Below are 19,428 nucleotides of genomic sequence, written 5' to 3' on the forward strand. Positions count from 1 at the left end.
ACTATACTATACACCCTAAACTCACTCTGCACCTGGCCCAGATTGCTGGAATTCTATATTCATCAAAAAGTGCAAAACACCATAACCACAGGATCTGAACATCTTTGGAAACTGAATCTAGAAACTAGCGTTATCCCCGACATACAGTAGTTAAAACAGCGGACATAGCGCCACGTCACAAAGGAACCAGTACTGCAGAGGCAAAATATAATAAATCAATAGCTCTAACTTCACACATCACAAAAATCATTTAAAAAGTGCTAAGATAAAAGATTACGAATTACATAGAATCAATACATGTACATAACTTCGGACAACACAGATTCAGAACAAGGCGCTCCTGCTAGACCACCATGACATGGTCTTAGGTGTCATGGAAGACAAGCAAAAAGCAGATGTAATATACACAACCTATCCATAAACTTTCAAAACATGTAACCGTGGTGTTATTGTGCACAAAATGAGCGCAAAAGGAATTACTGGCAAAGTAGGGAGATGGATCTTTAACTTCCTAACCAAGAGAACGCCAAGTGTAATAGTCAACAAAGTAAAATCCTCATCATCCACCGGATTTGCAAGTCCCCTAAGGCATCGAACTTGCTCCGGTACTTTTTTTTATCTTCATATCAGTCATAGACAATAATATTGGAGAGTACTGTATCATTATTTGCAAATGAAACTAGTACTGTACTGTATCATTATTTTGAATCATTATTTTGCAAATGGTTCATTTTCATGCGAGTAGACAATACAGCGGAAGCACCAAACCTCCAATCTGATGTTAATCGTGTCTTTCAGTGGACCACATATTATAATAATATGATGTTAAATGAAGATAACTTCCAGCTTCCGCGCTATGGAAAAAAAATATCTATAAAAACTGCAAACCATATATAAAACGCAATCATATCACACTATAGAACGAAAACAATGTAAAGGGTCTAGGAAAAATCAAGTCGGAAGGCAATTTCTTTAAAGAACACAATAAAGTTGCTGTCACGATTGCATGAAAAATGACAGGGTGGATAACAAGGACCGTCCAATAAGGGACGCCAGACCAGTGATGATACTTTTCAAGACACTAGTATTCTCTAGGGTGGAATATTGTTGCACACTAACAGCCCCAATCAGTGCCGGAGAAATTGTTCGCCTGGAGAAAGGAAAAAGAACCTTTATTGATGAAATCCACTCAATAAAACAACAAAATTACTGGGACCGATCTGAAGTTCTAAATTTTAATTATGTAGAGCGCATGCGAGAGATACATAATAATCTACACGTGGAAAATAATAGAGATTGGTCTCTAGTCCACGAAAATAAGATCACATGAAAACAGTAGGCCCTACAGGATGTGCAAAATACTCCCGTTGAAATGCAGCGGTGCAATAGGTATGTTCAGACTATATCAACATCAAGAGCGAAAGACTTTTCAACCATCTACCGTTACACATGGGTGACATAACTGGCCGGCCTCTCACAGTGTTCAGGAGAGTACTCATCAAACACCTCCAGAGGAAACCTGATCAACCAAGTTGTGATTTATACGTCAGTCTGCGAGCTGCCGCGGCCAACAGCCTGGTTGACCAGACGACAAAACAGGAGGCGGGGCCGCGGGGACGTTGGTTCCTGGAACATCCACAAGGAAGGGACCTGGAGGGTTCTTGGTGAGGGACCTGGAGGGTTCTTGGTGAGGGACCTGGAGGGTTCTTGGTGAGGGACCTGGAGGGTTCTTGGTGAGGGACCTGGAGGGTTCTTGGTGAGGGACCTGGAGGGTTCTTAGTGAGGGACCTGGAGGGTTCTTAGTGAGGGACCTGGAGGGTTCTTGGTGAGGGACCTGGAGGGTTCTTAGTGAGGGACCTGGAGGGTTCTTGGTGAGGGACCTGGAGGGTTCATGGTGAGGGACCTGGAGGGTTCTTGGTGAGGGACCTGGAGGGTTCTTGGTGAGGGACCTGGAGGGTTCTTGGTGAGGGACCTGGAGGGTTCTTGGTGAGGGACCTGGAGGGTTCTTGGTGTGGGACCTGGAGGGTTCTTAGGTGAGGGACCTGGAGGGTTCTTAGGTGAGGGACCTGGAGGGTTCTTAGGTGAGGGACCTGGAGGGTTCTTGGTGAGGGACCTGGAGGGTTCTTAGGTGAGGGACCTGGAGGGTTCTTAGGTGAGGGACCTGGAGGGTTCTTGGTGAGGGACCTGGAGGGTTCTTAGGTGAGGGACCTGGAGGGTTCTTGGTTAGGGACCTGGATGGTTCTTAGGTGAGGGACCTGGAGGGTTCTTGGTTAGGGACCTGGAGGGTTCTTAGGTGAGGGACCTGGAGGGTTCTTGGTGTGGGACCTGGAGGGGTCTTGGTTAGGGACCTGGAGGGTTCTTAGGTGAGGGACCTGGAGGGTTCTTGGTGAGGGACCTGGAGGGTTCTTAGGTGAGGGACCTGGAAGGTTCTTAGGTGAGGGACCTGGAGGGTTCTTGGTTAGGGACCTGGAAGGTTCTTGGTGTGGGACCTGGAGGGTTCATAGGTGAGGAACCTGGAGGGTTCTTAGGTGAGGGACTTGGAGGGTTCTTAGGTGAGGGACCTGGAGGGTTCTTAGGTGAGGGACCTGGAGGGTTCTTGGTGTGGGACCTGGAGGGTTCTTAGGTGAGGGACCTGGAGGGTTCTTGGTGTGGGACCTGGAGGGTTCTTAGGTGAGGGACCCGGAGGGTTCTTAGGTGAGGGACCTGGAGGGTTCTTAGGTGAGGGATTTGGAGGGTTCTTGGTTAGTGACCTGGAGGGTTCTTGGTTAGGGACCTGGAGGGTTCTTAGTAGGGACCTGCAGGGTTCTTGGTGTGGGACCTGGAGGGTTCTTAGGTGAGGGACCTGGAGGGTTCTTGGTGAGGGACCTGGAGGGTTCTTAGTTAGGGACCTCGAGGGTTCTTAGGTGAGGGACCTCGAGGGTTCTTGGTGAGGGACCTGGAGGGTTCTTGGTGAGGGCCCTGGAGAGTTCTTGGTGAGGGACCTGGAGGGTTCTTGGTGAGGGACCTCGAGGGTTCTTGGTGAGGGACCTGGAGGGTTCTTGGTGAGGGCCCTCGAAGGTTCTTGGTGAGGGACCTGGAGGGTTCTTGGTGAGGGACCTGGAGGGTTCTTGGTAAGGGACCTGGAGAGTTCTTGGTGATTGACCTGGAGGGTTCTTAGGTGAGGGACCTGGAGGGTTCTTAGGTGAGGGAATTGGAGGGTTCTTGGTGAGGGACCTGGAGGGTTCTTAGGTGAGGGACCTGGAGGGTTCTTAGGTGAGGGACCTGGAGGGTTCTTAGGTGAGGGACCTGGAGGGTTCTTGGTGTGGGACCTGGAGGGTTCTTAGGTGAGGGACCTGGAGGGTTCTTGGTGTGGGACCTGGAGGGTTCTTAGGTGAGGGACCCGGAGGGTTCTTAGGTGAGGGACCTGGAGGGTTCTTAGGTGAGGGATTTGGAGGGTTCTTGGTTAGTGACCTGGAGGGTTCTTGGTTAGGGACCTGGAGGGTTCTTAGTAGGGACCTGCAGGGTTCTTGGTGTGGGACCTGGAGGGTTCTTAGGTGAGGGACCTGGAGGGTTCTTGGTGAGGGACCTGGAGGGTTCTTAGTTAGGGACCTCGAGGGTTCTTAGGTGAGGGACCTCGAGGGTTCTTGGTGAGGGACCTGGAGGGTTCTTGGTGAGGGCCCTGGAGAGTTCTTGGCGAGGGACCTGGAGGGTTCTTGGTGAGGGACCTCGAGGGTTCTTGGTGAGGGACCTGGAGGGTTCTTGGTGAGGGCCCTCGAAGGTTCTTGGTGAGGGACCTGGAGGGTTCTTGGTGATTGACCTGGAGGGTTCTTAGGTGAGGGACCTGGAGGGTTCTTAGGTGAGGGACCTGGAGGGTTCTTGGTGAGGGACCTGGAGGGTTCTTAGGTGAGGGACCTGGAGGGTTCTTAGGTGAGGGACCTGGAGGGTTCTTAGTGAGAACGCCTCAGACGTGAGGAACGTATGAGACGTCAGGAACGTCAGGAACGTCTGGGACGTTAGGAACGTCTGGGACGTCAGGAACGCCCCTGACGTCAGGAACGTCAGGAATGCCCCTGACGTCAGGAACGTCAGGAACGCCCCTGACGTCAGGAACGTCAGAAACTGCTGAGACGTCAGGAACGTCTGAGACGTCAGGCACGTCTGGGAGGTCAGGAACGTCTGGGACGTCAGGAACGTCTGGGACGTCAGGAATGCCCCTGACGTGTAGGAACTGCTGGGACGGCAGGAACGTCTGGGACGTCAGGAACGCCCATGACGTAAGGGAACGTCAGGAACGTCTGGGGCGTCAGGAACGTCTGGGACGTCAGGAACTGCTGAGACGTCAGGAACTGCTGAGACGTCAGGCACGTCTGGGAGGTCAGGAACGTCTGGGACGTCAGGAACGCCCCTGACGTCAGGAACGTCTGGGGCGTCAGGAACGTCTGGGACGTCAGGAACTGCTGAGCCGTCAGGAACGTCTGGGACGTCAGGAACGTCTGGACGTCAGTAACGCCCATGACGTCAGGAACGTCTGGGACGTCAGGAATGCCCGGGACGTCAGGAACGTCTGGGACGTCAGGAACGTCTGGGACGTCAAGAACGCCTAGGACGTCAGGAACGTCTGGGACGTCAAGAACGTCTGGGACGTCAGGAACGTCTGGGACGTCAAGAACGCCTGGGACGTCAGGAACGTCTGGGACGTCAATAACGCCTGGGATGTCAGGAACGCCGGGGTCGTCAGGAACGCCTGGGACGTCAGGAACGCCTGGGACGTCAGGAACGCCTGTGACGTCAGGAACGCCTCGGACGTCAGGAATGCCTCGTACGTCAGGAACGCCTCGTACGTCAGGACCGTCGGGGACGTCAGGAACGCCTGGGTTATCTGGGACGTCAGGAACGTCTGGGACGTCAGGAACGCCTAAGACAGTTCAGGAGAGCAGTGGAAGTTTTGCCGTGGAGTGGGTGGCAGCCCGAGCACTCCCCTGTAGCCCGGTGCTCCTGAACCAGACTAATGGGCTGCCTGTCTGCAGTAATCGTGACGGTTGTGTCAGGAAGCTCCTGCTGCAGGCCGCTCTCCGCCTGACTCCAGGCTAAGTGCTGGGTATTGTTGCTGCTAACAATTACGAGTAGTACTGTAAGGAAACTATTTTGGAGAGAGGAAACATGAGGGAAAGAGTAATGACATTTTGGAAAATGGGATGAAGTGCTGTTTTGGAAACAGCAAGAAGGCTGTATTGGCTCTCGGGAAAAGCAATCCTGTTTTTGGGATTAGGGAGGAGCGGTGTTGTTATTTTTAAAATGTAAACCCTCAGTCATGTGATGTGGACACGCAATCAGAGTTGTTTTATGTGTAGTGGGCAGCCGTATTTTGGAGACAGATTATTGTGATGGAAAAAAGGAAAGTCAACGAATTTCAGAATACGGAATAGTTGTATTTTAGAAATTGAGAGAGTGTTGTTTTGCGAATTGTTGGAAGTTGTTATGTTATTAAAATAGTTAGTTTGTTATTGAAATAAGTGTTACGCATACCCCTGAATGGCCTATGCCACACACGCAACATAAGGGAAATCGGTTTTGAGGCGACCGCTGGGAAGGAGCGACCACAGTGTACTGATGTTTGAGTATGTGGTCGAAGTGCGCTTAATGTACTCAATGAAGGGCTAAGAAAATAAAAGGCTGTCATTTCAAAAGGGAAACTATGAGGAGATAAGAAAATTCCTTTGTCTTTGACGCAGTACTGTATAAGAGACTAGTGAACAAGCTGGAGATGCAGGCAAGAGGGAAAGGGAAAGTACTCCAATAGATAAGGGAGTAAGCAACAGAAAACAGCGAGTGACTGTGAGTGGGGAGGTCTCCGAGTGGCGAGGCGTCATCAGTGGAGTCCCACAGGGATCTGTCCTTGGACCTATACCGTTTTTGATAATTGTAAATGATCTAGACGGATAAGACTCGTTCCACTCAATGTTTACTGATAATGCAACAATTATGAGGAGGATTAAGACAGAGGAAGATAGTATGAGGTTACAAGATTCATTCCAAACTGAAGGAATGGTCTATCAAATGGCTTCTAAAGTTCAACCCAAGTAAATGTAAAGTAATGAAACTAGGCGGAATAAATAGGAAGCCCGACGCTGGATACCGAATGGGAGATGAAGTCCTGTATGAATCAGAACGAGGGACAGATCTAGGAGTTGATATTATGCCAAACTTGTCTCCTGAAACGAACATCAAAAAAGTAACAACAGCGGCATATGCAAAGCTTGCTAAAATCAGAATGGCGTTCAGAAACCTGTGTAAGGAATCCTTCAGAACCTTGTATACTACATATGTAAGGCCAATCCTGGAGTATGACGCTCCTGCAACGAGCCCGTATCTTGTCAAGCACAAGACGAAGCTAAAACAAATTCAGAGGTATGCCATTAGGCTTGTCCCAGAACTAAGAGGCATGAGTTACGAGGAGAGGCGGCGTGAACTGCACCTCACATCTCTGGAAGACAGAAGGGCTCGGGGAGACATGATCACCATTGACAGGGTGGACTTGGACATGACCAGGGGAATTCATCAGGTTGGATATGATCAAGGGAATTGACAGGGTGGACAAAGACAAACTCTTTACCACGGGTGAAACACGAACAAGGGGACACAGGTGGAAACTTAGTGCCCAGATGAGCCACAAAGACATTAGAAAGACTTTTTTCAGTGTCAGAATAGTTAACAAATGGAATGCATTTAGTAGTGATGTGGTGGAGGCAGACTCCATACACAGCTCCAAGTGTAGATATGATAGAGCCCAGTTGGCTCAGGAATCTGTACACCAGTTGATTGACAGTTGAGAGGCGGGACCAAAGAGCCAAATCTCAACCCCCACAAGCACAAAAAAGTGAGTACACACACACACACACACACACACACACACACACACACACACACACACACACACACACACACACACAGATTTTTACAGGAAAGAGATGGTTGGGTTGACTGCATGTATCTGACCTAAAAAAGGCTTTTGACAGAGTTCCACATACGAGGTTGTATGTGGAACTCAGAGAGAAAGACCTGAGGGTTGATATCACGCCAGACCTGTCTCCTGAAGCTCATATCAAGAGGATAACATCAGCAGCATATGCCAGGTTGGCTAACATAAGAACGGCCTTTAGAAACTTGTGCAAGGAATCTTTCAGAACATTATATACCACATATGTCAGACCAATCCTGGAGTATGCGGCTCCAGCATGGAGTACATATCTAGTCAAACATAAGACTAAACTGGAAAAGGTTCAAAGTTTTGCCACCAGACTAGTACCCAAACTGAGGGGTGTGAGCTACGAGGAGAGACTACGGGAATTAAACCTCACGTCACTGGGAGACAAAAGAGTTAGAGGGGACATGATCACTACATACAAGATTCTCAGAGGAATTGATAGAGTAGATAAAGACAGACTGTTTAACACAAGGGGCACATGCACTAGGGGACACAGGTGGAAATTGAGTGCCCAAATGGGCCATAGAGACGTTAGAAAGAATTTTTTCAGTGTCAGAGCACTAGACAAATGGAGTGCATTTGGAAGTGATGTGGTGGAGGCTGACTCCATACACAGCTTAAAGTGTATTTATGATAGAGCCCAATAGGCTCAGGAACCTGTACATTAGTTGATTGACCGTTGAGAGGCGGGACCAAAGAGCCAGATCTCAACCCCGGTTAACACAACTAGGTAAGTACACACTCAAACACACACACACACACACACACACACACACACACACACACACACACACTACGAGGGGGCCTCGTAGCCTGGTGTATAGCGCGCAGGACTCGTAATTCTGTGGCGCGGGTTCGATTCCCGCACGAGGCAGAAACAAATGGGCAAAGTTTCTTCCACCCTAAGTGCCCCTGTTACCTAGCAGTAAATAGGTACCTGGGAGTTAGTCAGCTGTCACGGGCTGCTTCCTGTGTGTGTGTGTGTGTGTGTGGTGTGAAAAAAAAAAAAAAAAAAAAAAAAAAGTAGTTAGTAAACAGTTGATTGACAGTTGAGAGGTGGGCCGAAAGAGCAAAGCTCAACCCCCGCAAAAACACAACTGGTAAACACACACACACACACACACACACACACACACACACACACACACACACACACACACACACACACACACACACACACACACACACACACACACACACACATGAAGGGACCGACAAGAATGAGAGGAGGGGATGTACCAGCTTTGCTTGATCTGATATTTACCCTAAATGAGTCGGATATAAGGGAGGTTAAGTTGGAAGCCCCTTTGGGAATGAGTGATCATAGTATATTGAGCTTTGAGTACCTGGTTGAGCTAGGAATTATCACCCCCAAAAAAGAACTGGGAAACAAAGGGCTGGCGTACCGAAAGGGAAACTATGAGGAGATGAATAAATTCCTATGGGATTTACATTGGGACACAGAACTCGGAACCAAGTCCGTACAAGACATGATGGACTATGTCACCCAAAAATGTCAGGAGGCTGTAAGCAGGTTTGTCCCAGCCCGACAGGAAAAAACAGAGAAGCAAAGGAAGAATCCGTGGTTTAATAGGGAATGTATGAAAGCAAAGGAGCTGACCAAAAGAGCATGGAGGAACTTCCGTAATAACAGAACACCAGAAAGTAGAGAGAGAAACCAGAGAACCAGGAACGAGTATGTTGGTGTGAGATGAGTAGCTGAGAAGAGGTATGAATATGATATAGCTAATAAAGCCAAGACCGAACCAAAGCTACTACAGAGTCACATCAGGAGGAAGACAACAGTGAAGGAACAGGTGATGAAACTTAGGGTGGGCGAGGACAGGTACACAGAGAATGACAAAGAGGTGTGTGAAGAACACAACAAAAGGTTCCAAGAGGTCTTTACAATAGAACAGGGAGATGTCAGGGCGCCAGGAAAGGTGGCAGCAAACCAGGTGACCTTGGATAGGTTCGAAATTACAAGTGATGAGGTCAAGAAGCACCTATGGGAGCTGGATGTGAGAAAAGCTGTTGGGCCGGACGGAATCTCGCCATGGGTATTGAAAGAGTGTGCAGGAGCATTTTGCTTGCCACTCTCCATAGTGTATAGTAGGTCACTGGAAACGGGAGACCTACCAGAAATATGGAAGACTGCTAATGTAGTACCAATATACAAAAAGGGTGCCAAGCAAGAGGCACTGAACTACAGGCCAGTGTCCTTAACTTGTATACCATGCAAGGTGATGGAGAAGATTGTGAGAAAAAACCTAGTAACGCATCTGGAGAGAAGGGACTTCGTGACAACCCATCAACATGGGTTCAGGGAGGGTAAATCTTGCCTTGCAGGCTTGATTGAATTCTACGATCAGGTCACAAAGATTAAGCATGAAAGAGAAGGATGGGCGGACTGCATTTTTTGGCTGTCGGAAAGCCTTTGACACAGTACCCCATAAAAGGCTGATGCATAAGCTGGAGAAACAGGCAGGAGTAACTGGTAGGGCGCTCCAGTGGATAAGGGAGTACCTAAGCAATAGGAAGCAGAGAGTTACGGTGAGGAGTGAGACCTCAGAATGGCGTGAAGTCATCAGTGGAGTCCCACAGGGCTCTGTATGTGGACCTATCCTGTTTCTGATATACGTAAATGATCTCCCAGAGGGTATAGACTCATTCCTCTCAATGTTTACTGACGACGCCAAAATTATGAGAAGGATTAAGACAGAGGAGGACAGCTTGAGGCTTCAAGAAGACCTGGACAAGCTGCAGGAATGGTCGAACAAATGGTTGTTAGAGTTTAACCCAAGCAAATGTAATGTAATGTAATGAAGATAGGGGTAGGAAGCAAGAGACCAGATACAAGGTATCATTTGGGAGATGAAATACTTCAAGAGTCAGAGAGAAAGAAAGACCTGGGGGTTGATATCACGCCAGACCTGTCTCCTGAAGCTCATATCAAGAGGATAACATCAGCAGCATATGCCAGGTTGGCTAACATAAGAACGGCCTTTAGAAACTTGTGTAAGGAATCTTTCAGAACATTATATACCACATATGTCAGACCAATCCTGGAGTATGCGACTCCAGCATGGAGTCCATATCTAGTCAAGCATAAGACTAAACTGGAAAAGGTTCAAAGGTTTGCCACCAGACAAGTACCCGAGCTGAGAGGTATGAGCTACGAGGAGAGACTACGGGAATTAAACCTCACTTCGTTAGAAGACAGAAGAGTTAGGGGGGACATGATCACCACATTCAAAATTCTCAAGGGAATCGACAGGGTTGATAAAGACAGGCTATTTAACACAAAGGGCACATGCACTAGGGGACACAGGTGGAAACTGAGTGCCCAAATGAGCCACAGAGATATTAGAAAGTACTTTTTTAGTGTCATAGTGGTTGACAAATGGAATGCATTAGGAAGTGATGTGGTGGAGGCTGACTCCATACACAGTTTCAAGTGTAGATATGATAGAGCACAATAGGCTCAGGAACCTGTACACCAGTTGATTGACGGTTCAGAGGCGGGACCAAAGAGCCAGAGCTCAACCCCCGCAAGCACAACTAGGTGAGAACTAGAACTAGGTGAGTACACACACACACACACACACTCACACACACACACACACACACACACACACACACACACACACACACACACACACACACACACACACACACACACACACACACACACACACACACTCACACACACACACACACACACACACACACACACACACACACACACACACACACACACACACACACACACACACACACACACACACACACACACACACACACCAGTGGGGAGCCGGTGGCCGAGCGAACAGCACGCTGGACACGTGATCCTGTGGTCTCGGGTTCGATCCCGGGCGCCAGCGAGAAACGCTGGGCAGAGTTTCTTTCACCCTACGCCCCTATTGCCTAGCAGTAAATAGGTACCTGGGAGTTAGTCACCTGTCACGGGCTTCTTTCTGGAGTGTGTGTGTGTCTGGTGGGGAAAAAGAAAGTAGTAATAGAAACCGTTGATTGACAACTACAACCTGTCCTCTTAAAAAGAAAGTCGCGTTGGCCGTTTGCCCGTATGGCCGAATATGGACGTAATTTTAAAATGAAACAAAATTAAAATAAATTTGGTATTTTTTTCAACAGCAGTAAGTTAAGGGTCCTCTGATAAGTTAGGTGGGCAGGAAATTCTCATAAAGTTTCAAAACGGTATGAAAAACGTTAATGGAAAGTTGCCTCTTCTAAGCTGGCCGAGTAAGCCGGACGACTCAAACAGAAAACGGAACCGTACGTCACTTGTGTGAGTCGATTTCATTTCAAATTACGTCCAAATTTGGCCATAGCGCACATACCAGCGAAAAGTGACGTTATTTTTAAGAGGACGGGTTGAGTTGAGAGGCGGGCCGAAAACTATCCCTTGTACCACAACTGCAGTCAATAAGTTACATCAACAGTGTAGAGACAGGCTCAGGGCTCTCAGAACTGTAGTGGGGTACAGCCCTAAGTACGGTGTTAATATTAGAATAGCAGAAATGATGTATTTAGCATATATAAGGTCTCTGATAGACTATCATGCACCAGCTTTGGTCCGGCAAAATGGCAAAAGTATTGACAAACTGAAAAAAAATGCAAAATGAAGCACTCAGAATTATACTTGGCTGTCCTATAACTACTAAAGTTCTCAACATGCGGAAAGAATTAAATATACTTAGCATACGAGACAGAATATTTGAAATTAATCTTATGATTGGACTAAAGCTTCTGCGTGATAACAAAAACAACATTGTGTCAGTTGAACTGTTAGAACACAAACGAAATGTAACCAGCGAGTCTAAATGGATTCAAAGAACAGCCACTCATAATAAAATGATGGGACTGCACAGATGAAAGAGTACAGCACTTCCTTCCACCCTGGCAGATAGTACCTTTTGACATCCTGACCCCTACATACCCCCACCAAAAAACTAATCATAAACAACCCTCATGCTCAGCTTACTGCTAAATTAAGCACCATAGAACACATTCACAATATACAAGCTGAAAACAACATAGCACAGACTATATACACTGACGGATCACTCAATACAGCTATAGGGAGGGCAGGAAGTGCTGTTATTGCTCATCAGCCCGATGGCAGCAAAATTCAAAGGAATATCTGAATTAGTAACTGGGCATCCTCAATGCAAGCCGAGTTGGTAGCAATACTGGTAGCACTCAAAATTATTGACAACACTAAAGTAGACCGCTTAATTATTTCCGACTCCCTTTGCTCACGACGAGCAATAAACAGTTTGCAATCAAGTAATAACGTGCTTGTCTTGGAAGCTAGACATAGATATATAAGAATATTTAGCAAGAGGGTAAATATAAAAATGTTAAGGATTCCTTCTCACATTGGCCAGCAGGAACATAATAAAGTTGACACCCTTGTTAAGGCTGCAGTAAACAAAGACAGTATTGAACGGAATCTTGAGTTATCAAATAGGTCCCTTAAAAGTGTCATTAGACAAGAACTCTTGGATGGATTTAAATAAATTAGAACTGTGCAAACTGGAACTAGCAGGTCCATTGTTCATCACAATGAAATGTGTGAAGTAAAACATGTGTATGGGGCAAGTAACAAAGTCAGTAGACTAACAGATGTTGTTACAGCTCGTATAGGACTTGGCTACAAGTATCTCTGGCAGTTCGGCTTGTATAGGGATTTAGACGAAGTAAAGTGTAAAGTGTGTGGACAAAGACAGGGACACACACTCGAACACTATATATTGGATTGTAGTAAAATTGAGCCATTTAGGGATAGATCTAAGCTCACTCTGTATGATATGACAACCTATCTTATTACCATGGATAAATTACCTGAAATCCTTGCACTGTATCCATATTTCGCTTCCAGTAGATAAACGACATATGAGAAGAAGAAACAAGTAGTGTATTGTGAAGACTAATAATAAACAGAAGCTACCCTATGACTATCTCCATTGGTCAAACTATTATGTATTAGCGATAAGACCTACCATTAATGTATAATGACTTACTGTAAATGTAGAGCTCTTGAAATAGCACTTTCTCTGTAACTAGCTGACAATGTAACTATAAGGTGTGAAGGATAGATGAAATTGTTTGTTACATCTTAGATTATGTAATAATCTAAGATGAGGTCTGATAAAGACCTTTTGTGCCCTCTGTAATGCTTTTTGCGCTACCTCTCACAGGATGGGTATGGGGTGCACAATAAACTAGCTGCCTCCGGCAGCAACAATCAAAAAAATAAAAAACTGCTCTATGTAACCCCCTCGGAAACTGTACTCTGCGAAACTTGCAAAGGTTTCATGTGTATGTCCAGTATATTACAGTGATATGTGTGATTGTTATGTATTTCACCAGACTGTTGGCAATACCCCATATGCACGGACCTGGCTTGATGTTTCTCAATAAAAAAAAGATCCTGCGCACACTCCCATATATCAATGACAATTCAAGTTATTTTCCAAACCTCTCTATGTACTTCAGTGCCTTTTGGAAGTCGTGAAGGTATCCACTACCCCACAAAAATTCCAAATCAATCACTGTTTGGAAAAGGTTACGAGAGAGAGAGAGAGAGAGAGAGAGAGAGAGAGAGAGAGAGAGAGAGAGAGAGAGAGAGAGAGAGAGAGAGAGAGAGAGAGAGAGAGAGAACGAGAGAGAGAGAGAGAGAGAGAGAACGAGAGAGAGAGAGAGAGAGAGAGAGAGAGAGAGAGAGAGAGAGAGAGAGAGAGAGAGAGAGAGAGAGAGAGAGAGAGAGAGAGAGAGAGAGAGAGAGAGAGAGAGAGAGAGAGAGAGAGAGAGAGAGAGAGAGAGAGAGAGAGAGAGAGAGAGAGAGAGAGAGAGAGAGAACGAGAGAGAGTGAGAGAGAGAACGAGAGAGAGAGAACGAGAGAGAGAGAGAGAGAACGAGAGAGAGAGAGAGAGAGAGAGAGAGAGAGAGAGAGAGAGAGAGAGAGAGAGAGAGAGAGAGAGAGAGAGAGAGAGAGAGAGAGAGAGAGAGAACGAGAGAGAGAGAGAGAGAGAACGAGAGAGAGAGAGAGAGAGAGAGAACGAGAGAGAGAGAGAGAGAGAGAGAGAGAGAGAGAGAGAGAGAGAGAGAGAGAGAGAGAGAGAGAGAGAGAGAGAGAGAGAGAGAGAGAGAGAACGAGAGAGAGAGAGAGAGAGAGAGAGAGAGAGAGAGAGAGAGAGAGAGAACGAGAGAGAGAGAGAGGGAGAGAGAGAGAGAGAGAGAGAGAGAGAGAGAGAGAGAGAGACAGACAGACAGACAGACAGACAGACAGACAGACAGACAGACAGACAGACTGATACAAGTTTGAGGACGGGTTACAAGCCTGAGGACGGGTTACAAGCCTGAGGATGGGTTACAAGCCTGAAGATGGGTACAAGACTGAGGACGGGTACAAGCCTTCGAACAGGTACAACCCTAAGAACTGGATACAAGCCTAAGAAATTATAGAAGCCTGAAAGCTGATACAAGGCTGAGGACGGGTACAGGTCTGAGGACAAGCATGAGAACGGATACAAGCCTGAGGTCGGGTTACAAGCCTGAGTAGAAGTACAAGCATGAAGATGGGTAAAAGCCTGACGACTGGTTACAAGTGTGAGGACGGGTACAAGCTTCAGGTCGGGTTACAAGCCTGGGGAATGATTCAAGTCTGAGGACGGGTTACAAGCCTGAAGACTGCTTACAAAGTTTGAAAAATGATACAAGCCTGAGAATGGGCTACAAGCCCGAAGACTGATACAAACCTGAGAATTGATACAAGCCTGAGGACGGGTACAAGCCTGAGGACGGGTACAAGCCTGAGGACGGGTACAAGCCTGAGGACGGGTGCAAGCCTGAGGACGGGTTACAAACCTGAGAAGAACTACAAGCAGGAAGACGGGTTACTAGCCCGAGGACGGGTTATAAGCTTGAGGACGGGTTACAAGCCCGATGACTGATTCAAGCCTGAGGACGGGTACAAGCCTGAGAACTGGTTACAAGCCTGAGGACTGATAGAAGCCTGAAGACTGGTACAAGCCTAAGAACATGTACAGGCCTGGGGACTGGTTACAAGCCTGAGAAATTATACAAGCCTTGAGGACTAATACAAGCCTGAGGACGGGTTATAAGCCTGAGGACAAGTACAAGCATGAGGAAGGGTTATAAGCCTGAGGACGGGTTCAAATGTGAGGACTGGTTACAAGCCTGAGAAATTATACAAGCCTGAGGACTGATACAAGCCAGAGGACGGGTACAAGTCTGTGGACAGGTACAAGCATGGGAAGGGGTACAAGCCTGAGGTCGGGTTACAAGCCTGAGTAGAAGTACAAGCATGAAGACGAGTAAAAGCCTGAGGACTGGTTACAAGTGTGAGGACGGGTACAAGTTTCAGGTCGGGTTACTAGCCGGATGAATGATATAAGCCTGAGGACGGGTTACAAGCCTAAGGACGGATACAAACCTGAGGACAGATGCAAGCCTGAATTCTGTTTACAAGCTTGAAGAATGATTCAAGCATTAGAATGGGTTACAAGCCTGAAGACTGATACAAACCTGAGGAATGATACAAGCCTTTGCACGTGTATAAGCTTTAGTACGGGCACAAGTCTGAGAACAGGGTACAAGCCTTTGGACGGGTACACGCATGAGGACGGGTACACGCATGAGGACGGGTACAAGCATGAGGACGGGTACAAGCTTGAGGACGGGTACAAGCTTGAGGACGGGTACAAGCATGAGGACAGTAACAAGCCTGAGGATGGGTTACAACCCTGAGGACGGATACAGCAATGACAGATATGGCAGCAACAACAGTTATGGCAGCAACAACAGTTATGGCAGCAACAACAGTTATGGCAGCAACACCAATTATGGTAGCAAAAACTAGAGTTACGGCACCAACAACAGTTATGGAAGCAACAACAACAGATACAGCAGCAATAACAATTATGGCAGCAACAACAACAGTTATGGCAGCAGCAACAACAGTTATGGCAGCAACAACAGCAGTTATGGCAGCAACCACAACGGGTATGGTAGAAATAACAAGCATAAGGCATCAACAACAGTTATGACATCAACAACAGTTATGGCAGAAACAACAACAGTTAAGCAGCAGCAACAACAGTTATGGCAGCAACAACAGTTAAGGCAGTAATAACAACAGTTACAGCAGCAACAACAGTTATGGCAGAAATAACAACAGTTATGGCATCAACAACAGTTATGGCAGCAACAACAACAGTTATGGCAGCAACAACAGTTAAGGCAGCAACAACAGTTATGGTAGCAACAACAACAGTTATGGTAGCAACAACAGTTATGGTAGCAACAACAGTTATCGCAGCAACAACAACAGTTATGGCAGCAACAAAAACAGTTATGGCAGCAACAACAACAGTCACGGCAGCACCAACAGTTATGGCAGTAGCAACAACAACAGTTAAGGCAGCAACAACAATTATGGCAGCAGCAACAACAGTTATGGCAGCAGCAAGAACAGTTATGGCAGCAACAACTGTTATGGCAGTAACAACAGTTATGGCAGCTATGACAGTTATGTCAGCAGCAACAACAATTATGGCAGCAACAACAACAGCTATGGCAGCAACAACAGTTATGGCAGCAACAACAACAGTTATAGCAGCAACAACAACAGTTACAGCAGGAACAACAGTTATGGCAGAAATAACAACAGTTATGGCAGCAAATCCAGTTATGGCAACTACGACAGTTATGTCAGCAGCAACAACAGTTATGGCAGCAACAAAAACAGTTATAGCAGCAACAACAACAGTTATGGCAGCAACAACAGTTATGGCAACAACAACAACAGTTATGGCAGAAATAACAACAGTCATGGCATCAACAACATTTATGGCAGCAACAACAACAGTTATAGCAGCAACAACAACAGTTATGGCAGCAACAACAGTTATGGCAACAACAACAACAGTTATGGCAGCAACAACAACAGTTATGGCAGCAACAACAACAGTTATGTCAGAAGCAACAACACGTATGGCAACAGCATCAACAGTTATGGCAGCAGCAACAGTTATGGCAGCAACAACAGTTATCGGAGCAACAACAACAGTTATGGCAGCAACAACAGTTATGCAGCAGTAACAACTGTTGAGAGTTGGCAGCAACAACAACAGTTATGGCAGCTACGACAGTTATGTCAGCAGCAACAACAGTTATGGTAGCAACAACAACAGTTATGCCTGCACCAACAACATTTATGGCAGCAGCAACAACAGTTAAGGCAGCAGCAACAGTTATAGCAACAATAACAACAGTTATGGCAGCAGCAACAACAGTTATGGCAGCCAGAACAACAGTTATGGCAGCAGCAACAACAGTTATGGCAACAACAACAACATTTATGGCAACAACAACAACATTTATGGCAGCAACAGCAGTTATGACAGCACCAACAACAGTTATGGCAGCAACAACAGTTATGGCAGCAACAACAACAGTTATGGCAGCAACAACAGTTATGTCAGCAACAACAGTTATGGCAACAACAACAACAACAGTTATGGCCGCAACAACAAAAGTTATGGCACCAACAACAGTTATGGCAACAACAACAACAACAGTTATGGCAGCAACAACAGTTATGGCAGAAACAACAGTTAAGGCAGCAACAACAGTTACTGCCGCAACAACAAAAGTTATGGCAGCAACAACAGTTATAGCAGCATCAACAACAGTTATGGCAGCAACAACAGTTAGGGCAACAACAACAACAACAGTTATGGCAGCAACAACAGTTATGGCAGAAACAACAGTTAAGGCAGCAACAACAGTTACGGCCGCAACAACAAAAGTTATGGCAGCAATAACAGTTATAGCAGCATCAACAACAGTTATGGCAGCAACAACAGTTATAGCAGCATCAACAACAGTTATGGCAGCAACAACAGTTATGGCAGCAACAACAGTTATGGCAGCAACAAAAGTTATGGCAGCAACAACAGTTATAGCAGCATCAACTACAGTTATGGCAGCAACAACAGTTAAGGCAGCATCAACAGTTATGGCAGCAACAACAGTTATAGCAGCATCAACAACAGTTATGGCAGCAACAACAGTTGTGGCAGCAACAACAGTTATGGCAGCATCAACAACAGTTATGGCAGCAACAACAGTTATGGCAGCAACAACAGTTATAGCAGCATCAACAACAGTTATGGCAGCAACAACAGTTATGGCAGCAACAACAGTTATGGCAGCAACAACAGTAATGGTAGCAACAACAGTTATGGCAGCAACAACAGTTATGGCAGCAACAACAGTTATGGCAGCATCAACAACAGTTATGGCAGCAACAACAGTTATGGCAGCAACAACAGTTATAGCAGCATCAACAACAGTTATGGCAGCAACAACAGTTATGGCAGCAACAACAGTTATGGCAGCAACAACAGTTATGGCAGCATCAACAACAGTTATGGCAGCAGCAACAGTTATGGCAGCAACAACAGTTATAGCAGCATCAACAACAGTTATGGCAGCAACACCAGTTATGGCAGCAACAACAGTTATGGCAGCAACACCAGTTATGGCAGCATCAACAACAGTTATGGCAGCAACAACAGTTATGGCAGCAACAACAGTTATAGCAGCATCAACAACAGTTATGGCAGCAACACCAGTTATGGCAGCAACAACAGTTATGGCAGCAACAACAGTTATGGCAGCAACAACAGTTATAGCAGCATCAACAACAGTTATGGCAGCAACACCAGTTATGGCAGCAACAACAGTTATGGCAGCAACATCAACAGTCAGGCAACATAAAGTCGCAACTGTGTTATTGCATCACTAGCCAGTGGGAGGTGGGGCGGGTGTGTGTGGGTGGAGTGGAGGCGGAGGGTGAGAGGGTGTGTGGGTGGTGCGGAGGAGGAGGGAGAGTGTGTGTGTGGGTGGTGTGGAGGTGGAGGGTGAAAGGGTGTGTGTGGGTGGAGTGGAGGCGGAGGGTGAGAGGGTGTGTGGGTGGTGTGGAGGTGGAGTGTGAGAGTGTGTGTGTGTGGATGGTGTGGTGGTGGAGGGTGAGAGTGTGTGTGTGTTTTTGGTGTGGAGGCGGAGGGCGAGAGTGTGTGTGGGTGGTGCGGAGGAGGAGGGAGAGTGTGTGTGTGGGTGGTGTGGAGGTGGAGGGTGAGAGTGTGTGTGGGCGGTGTGGAGGTGGAGGGTGAGAGGGTGTGTGGGTGGTGTGGCAATGGATGGTGAGAGGGGTGTGTGTGGGTGGTGTGGAAGTGGAGGGTGAGAGGGTGTGTGAGTGGTGTGGAGACGGAGGGTGACAGACTCTGTGGGTGGTGTGGAGGTGGAGAGTGAGAATGTGTTTGTGGGTGTTGTAAAGGTGAAGGAATAGAGTGAGTTTGAGTTGAGTGGAGGCGGAAGGTGACAGTGTGTGTAGGTGGTGTGGAGGTGGA

The 19,428-nt window shown here is 46.9% G+C and overlaps 3 protein-coding genes across 3 annotated transcripts; all 3 read left to right on the plus strand.

Moving 5' to 3' along the window:
• The first annotated feature begins 4,491 nt into the window (after window positions 1-4,491).
• LOC123763733 (pulmonary surfactant-associated protein D-like) lies at window positions 4,492-5,070 on the plus strand. The gene has a single exon (XM_045751052.2). The coding sequence runs from the start codon at window positions 4,492-4,494 to the stop codon at window positions 5,068-5,070; it is 579 nt and encodes a 192-aa protein (XP_045607008.2).
• Window positions 5,071-14,355: 9,285 nt separating this feature from the next.
• LOC123763732 (uncharacterized) lies at window positions 14,356-17,632 on the plus strand. The gene is made up of 4 exons (XM_069304381.1): window positions 14,356-14,414; window positions 15,893-16,138; window positions 16,455-17,189; window positions 17,287-17,632. The coding sequence occupies exons 1-4, from the start codon at window positions 14,356-14,358 to the stop codon at window positions 17,630-17,632; spliced, it is 1,386 nt and encodes a 461-aa protein (XP_069160482.1).
• Window positions 17,633-18,407: 775 nt separating this feature from the next.
• Window positions 18,408-18,824, plus strand: LOC138352123 (antifreeze protein Maxi-like). Its single transcript, XM_069304382.1, has one exon. It carries the CDS (start codon window positions 18,408-18,410, stop codon window positions 18,822-18,824), a length of 417 nt encoding a protein of 138 aa, XP_069160483.1.
• The last annotated feature ends 604 nt before the right edge of the window (window positions 18,825-19,428 follow it).

This window comes from Procambarus clarkii, chromosome 52, assembly GCF_040958095.1.
Source record: "Procambarus clarkii isolate CNS0578487 chromosome 52, FALCON_Pclarkii_2.0, whole genome shotgun sequence".
NCBI lineage: Eukaryota > Metazoa > Arthropoda > Malacostraca > Decapoda > Cambaridae > Procambarus > Procambarus clarkii.

Excerpts from the sequence above, each read along its gene's own strand:
- LOC123763733 (XM_045751052.2), top strand. The coding sequence starts at position 4,492 with ATGACGTCAGGAACGTCTGGGACGTCAGGAATGCCCGGGACGTCAGGA.
- LOC123763732 (XM_069304381.1), top strand. The coding sequence starts at position 14,356 with ATGGGTTACAAGCCTGAAGATGGGTACAAGACTGAGGACGGGTACAAG. Across the intron at positions 16,139-16,454 it reads CAGCAACAACAGTTAAGGCA|CAGCAACAACAGTTATGGCA; the intron begins GTAATAACAACA and ends CAATTATGGCAG. Across the intron at positions 17,190-17,286 it reads CAGCAGCAACAACAGTTATG|TTATGGCAGCAGCAACAACA; the intron begins GTAGCAACAACA and ends CAATAACAACAG.
- LOC138352123 (XM_069304382.1), top strand. The coding sequence starts at position 18,408 with ATGGCAGCAACAACAGTTATGGCAGCATCAACAACAGTTATGGCAGCA.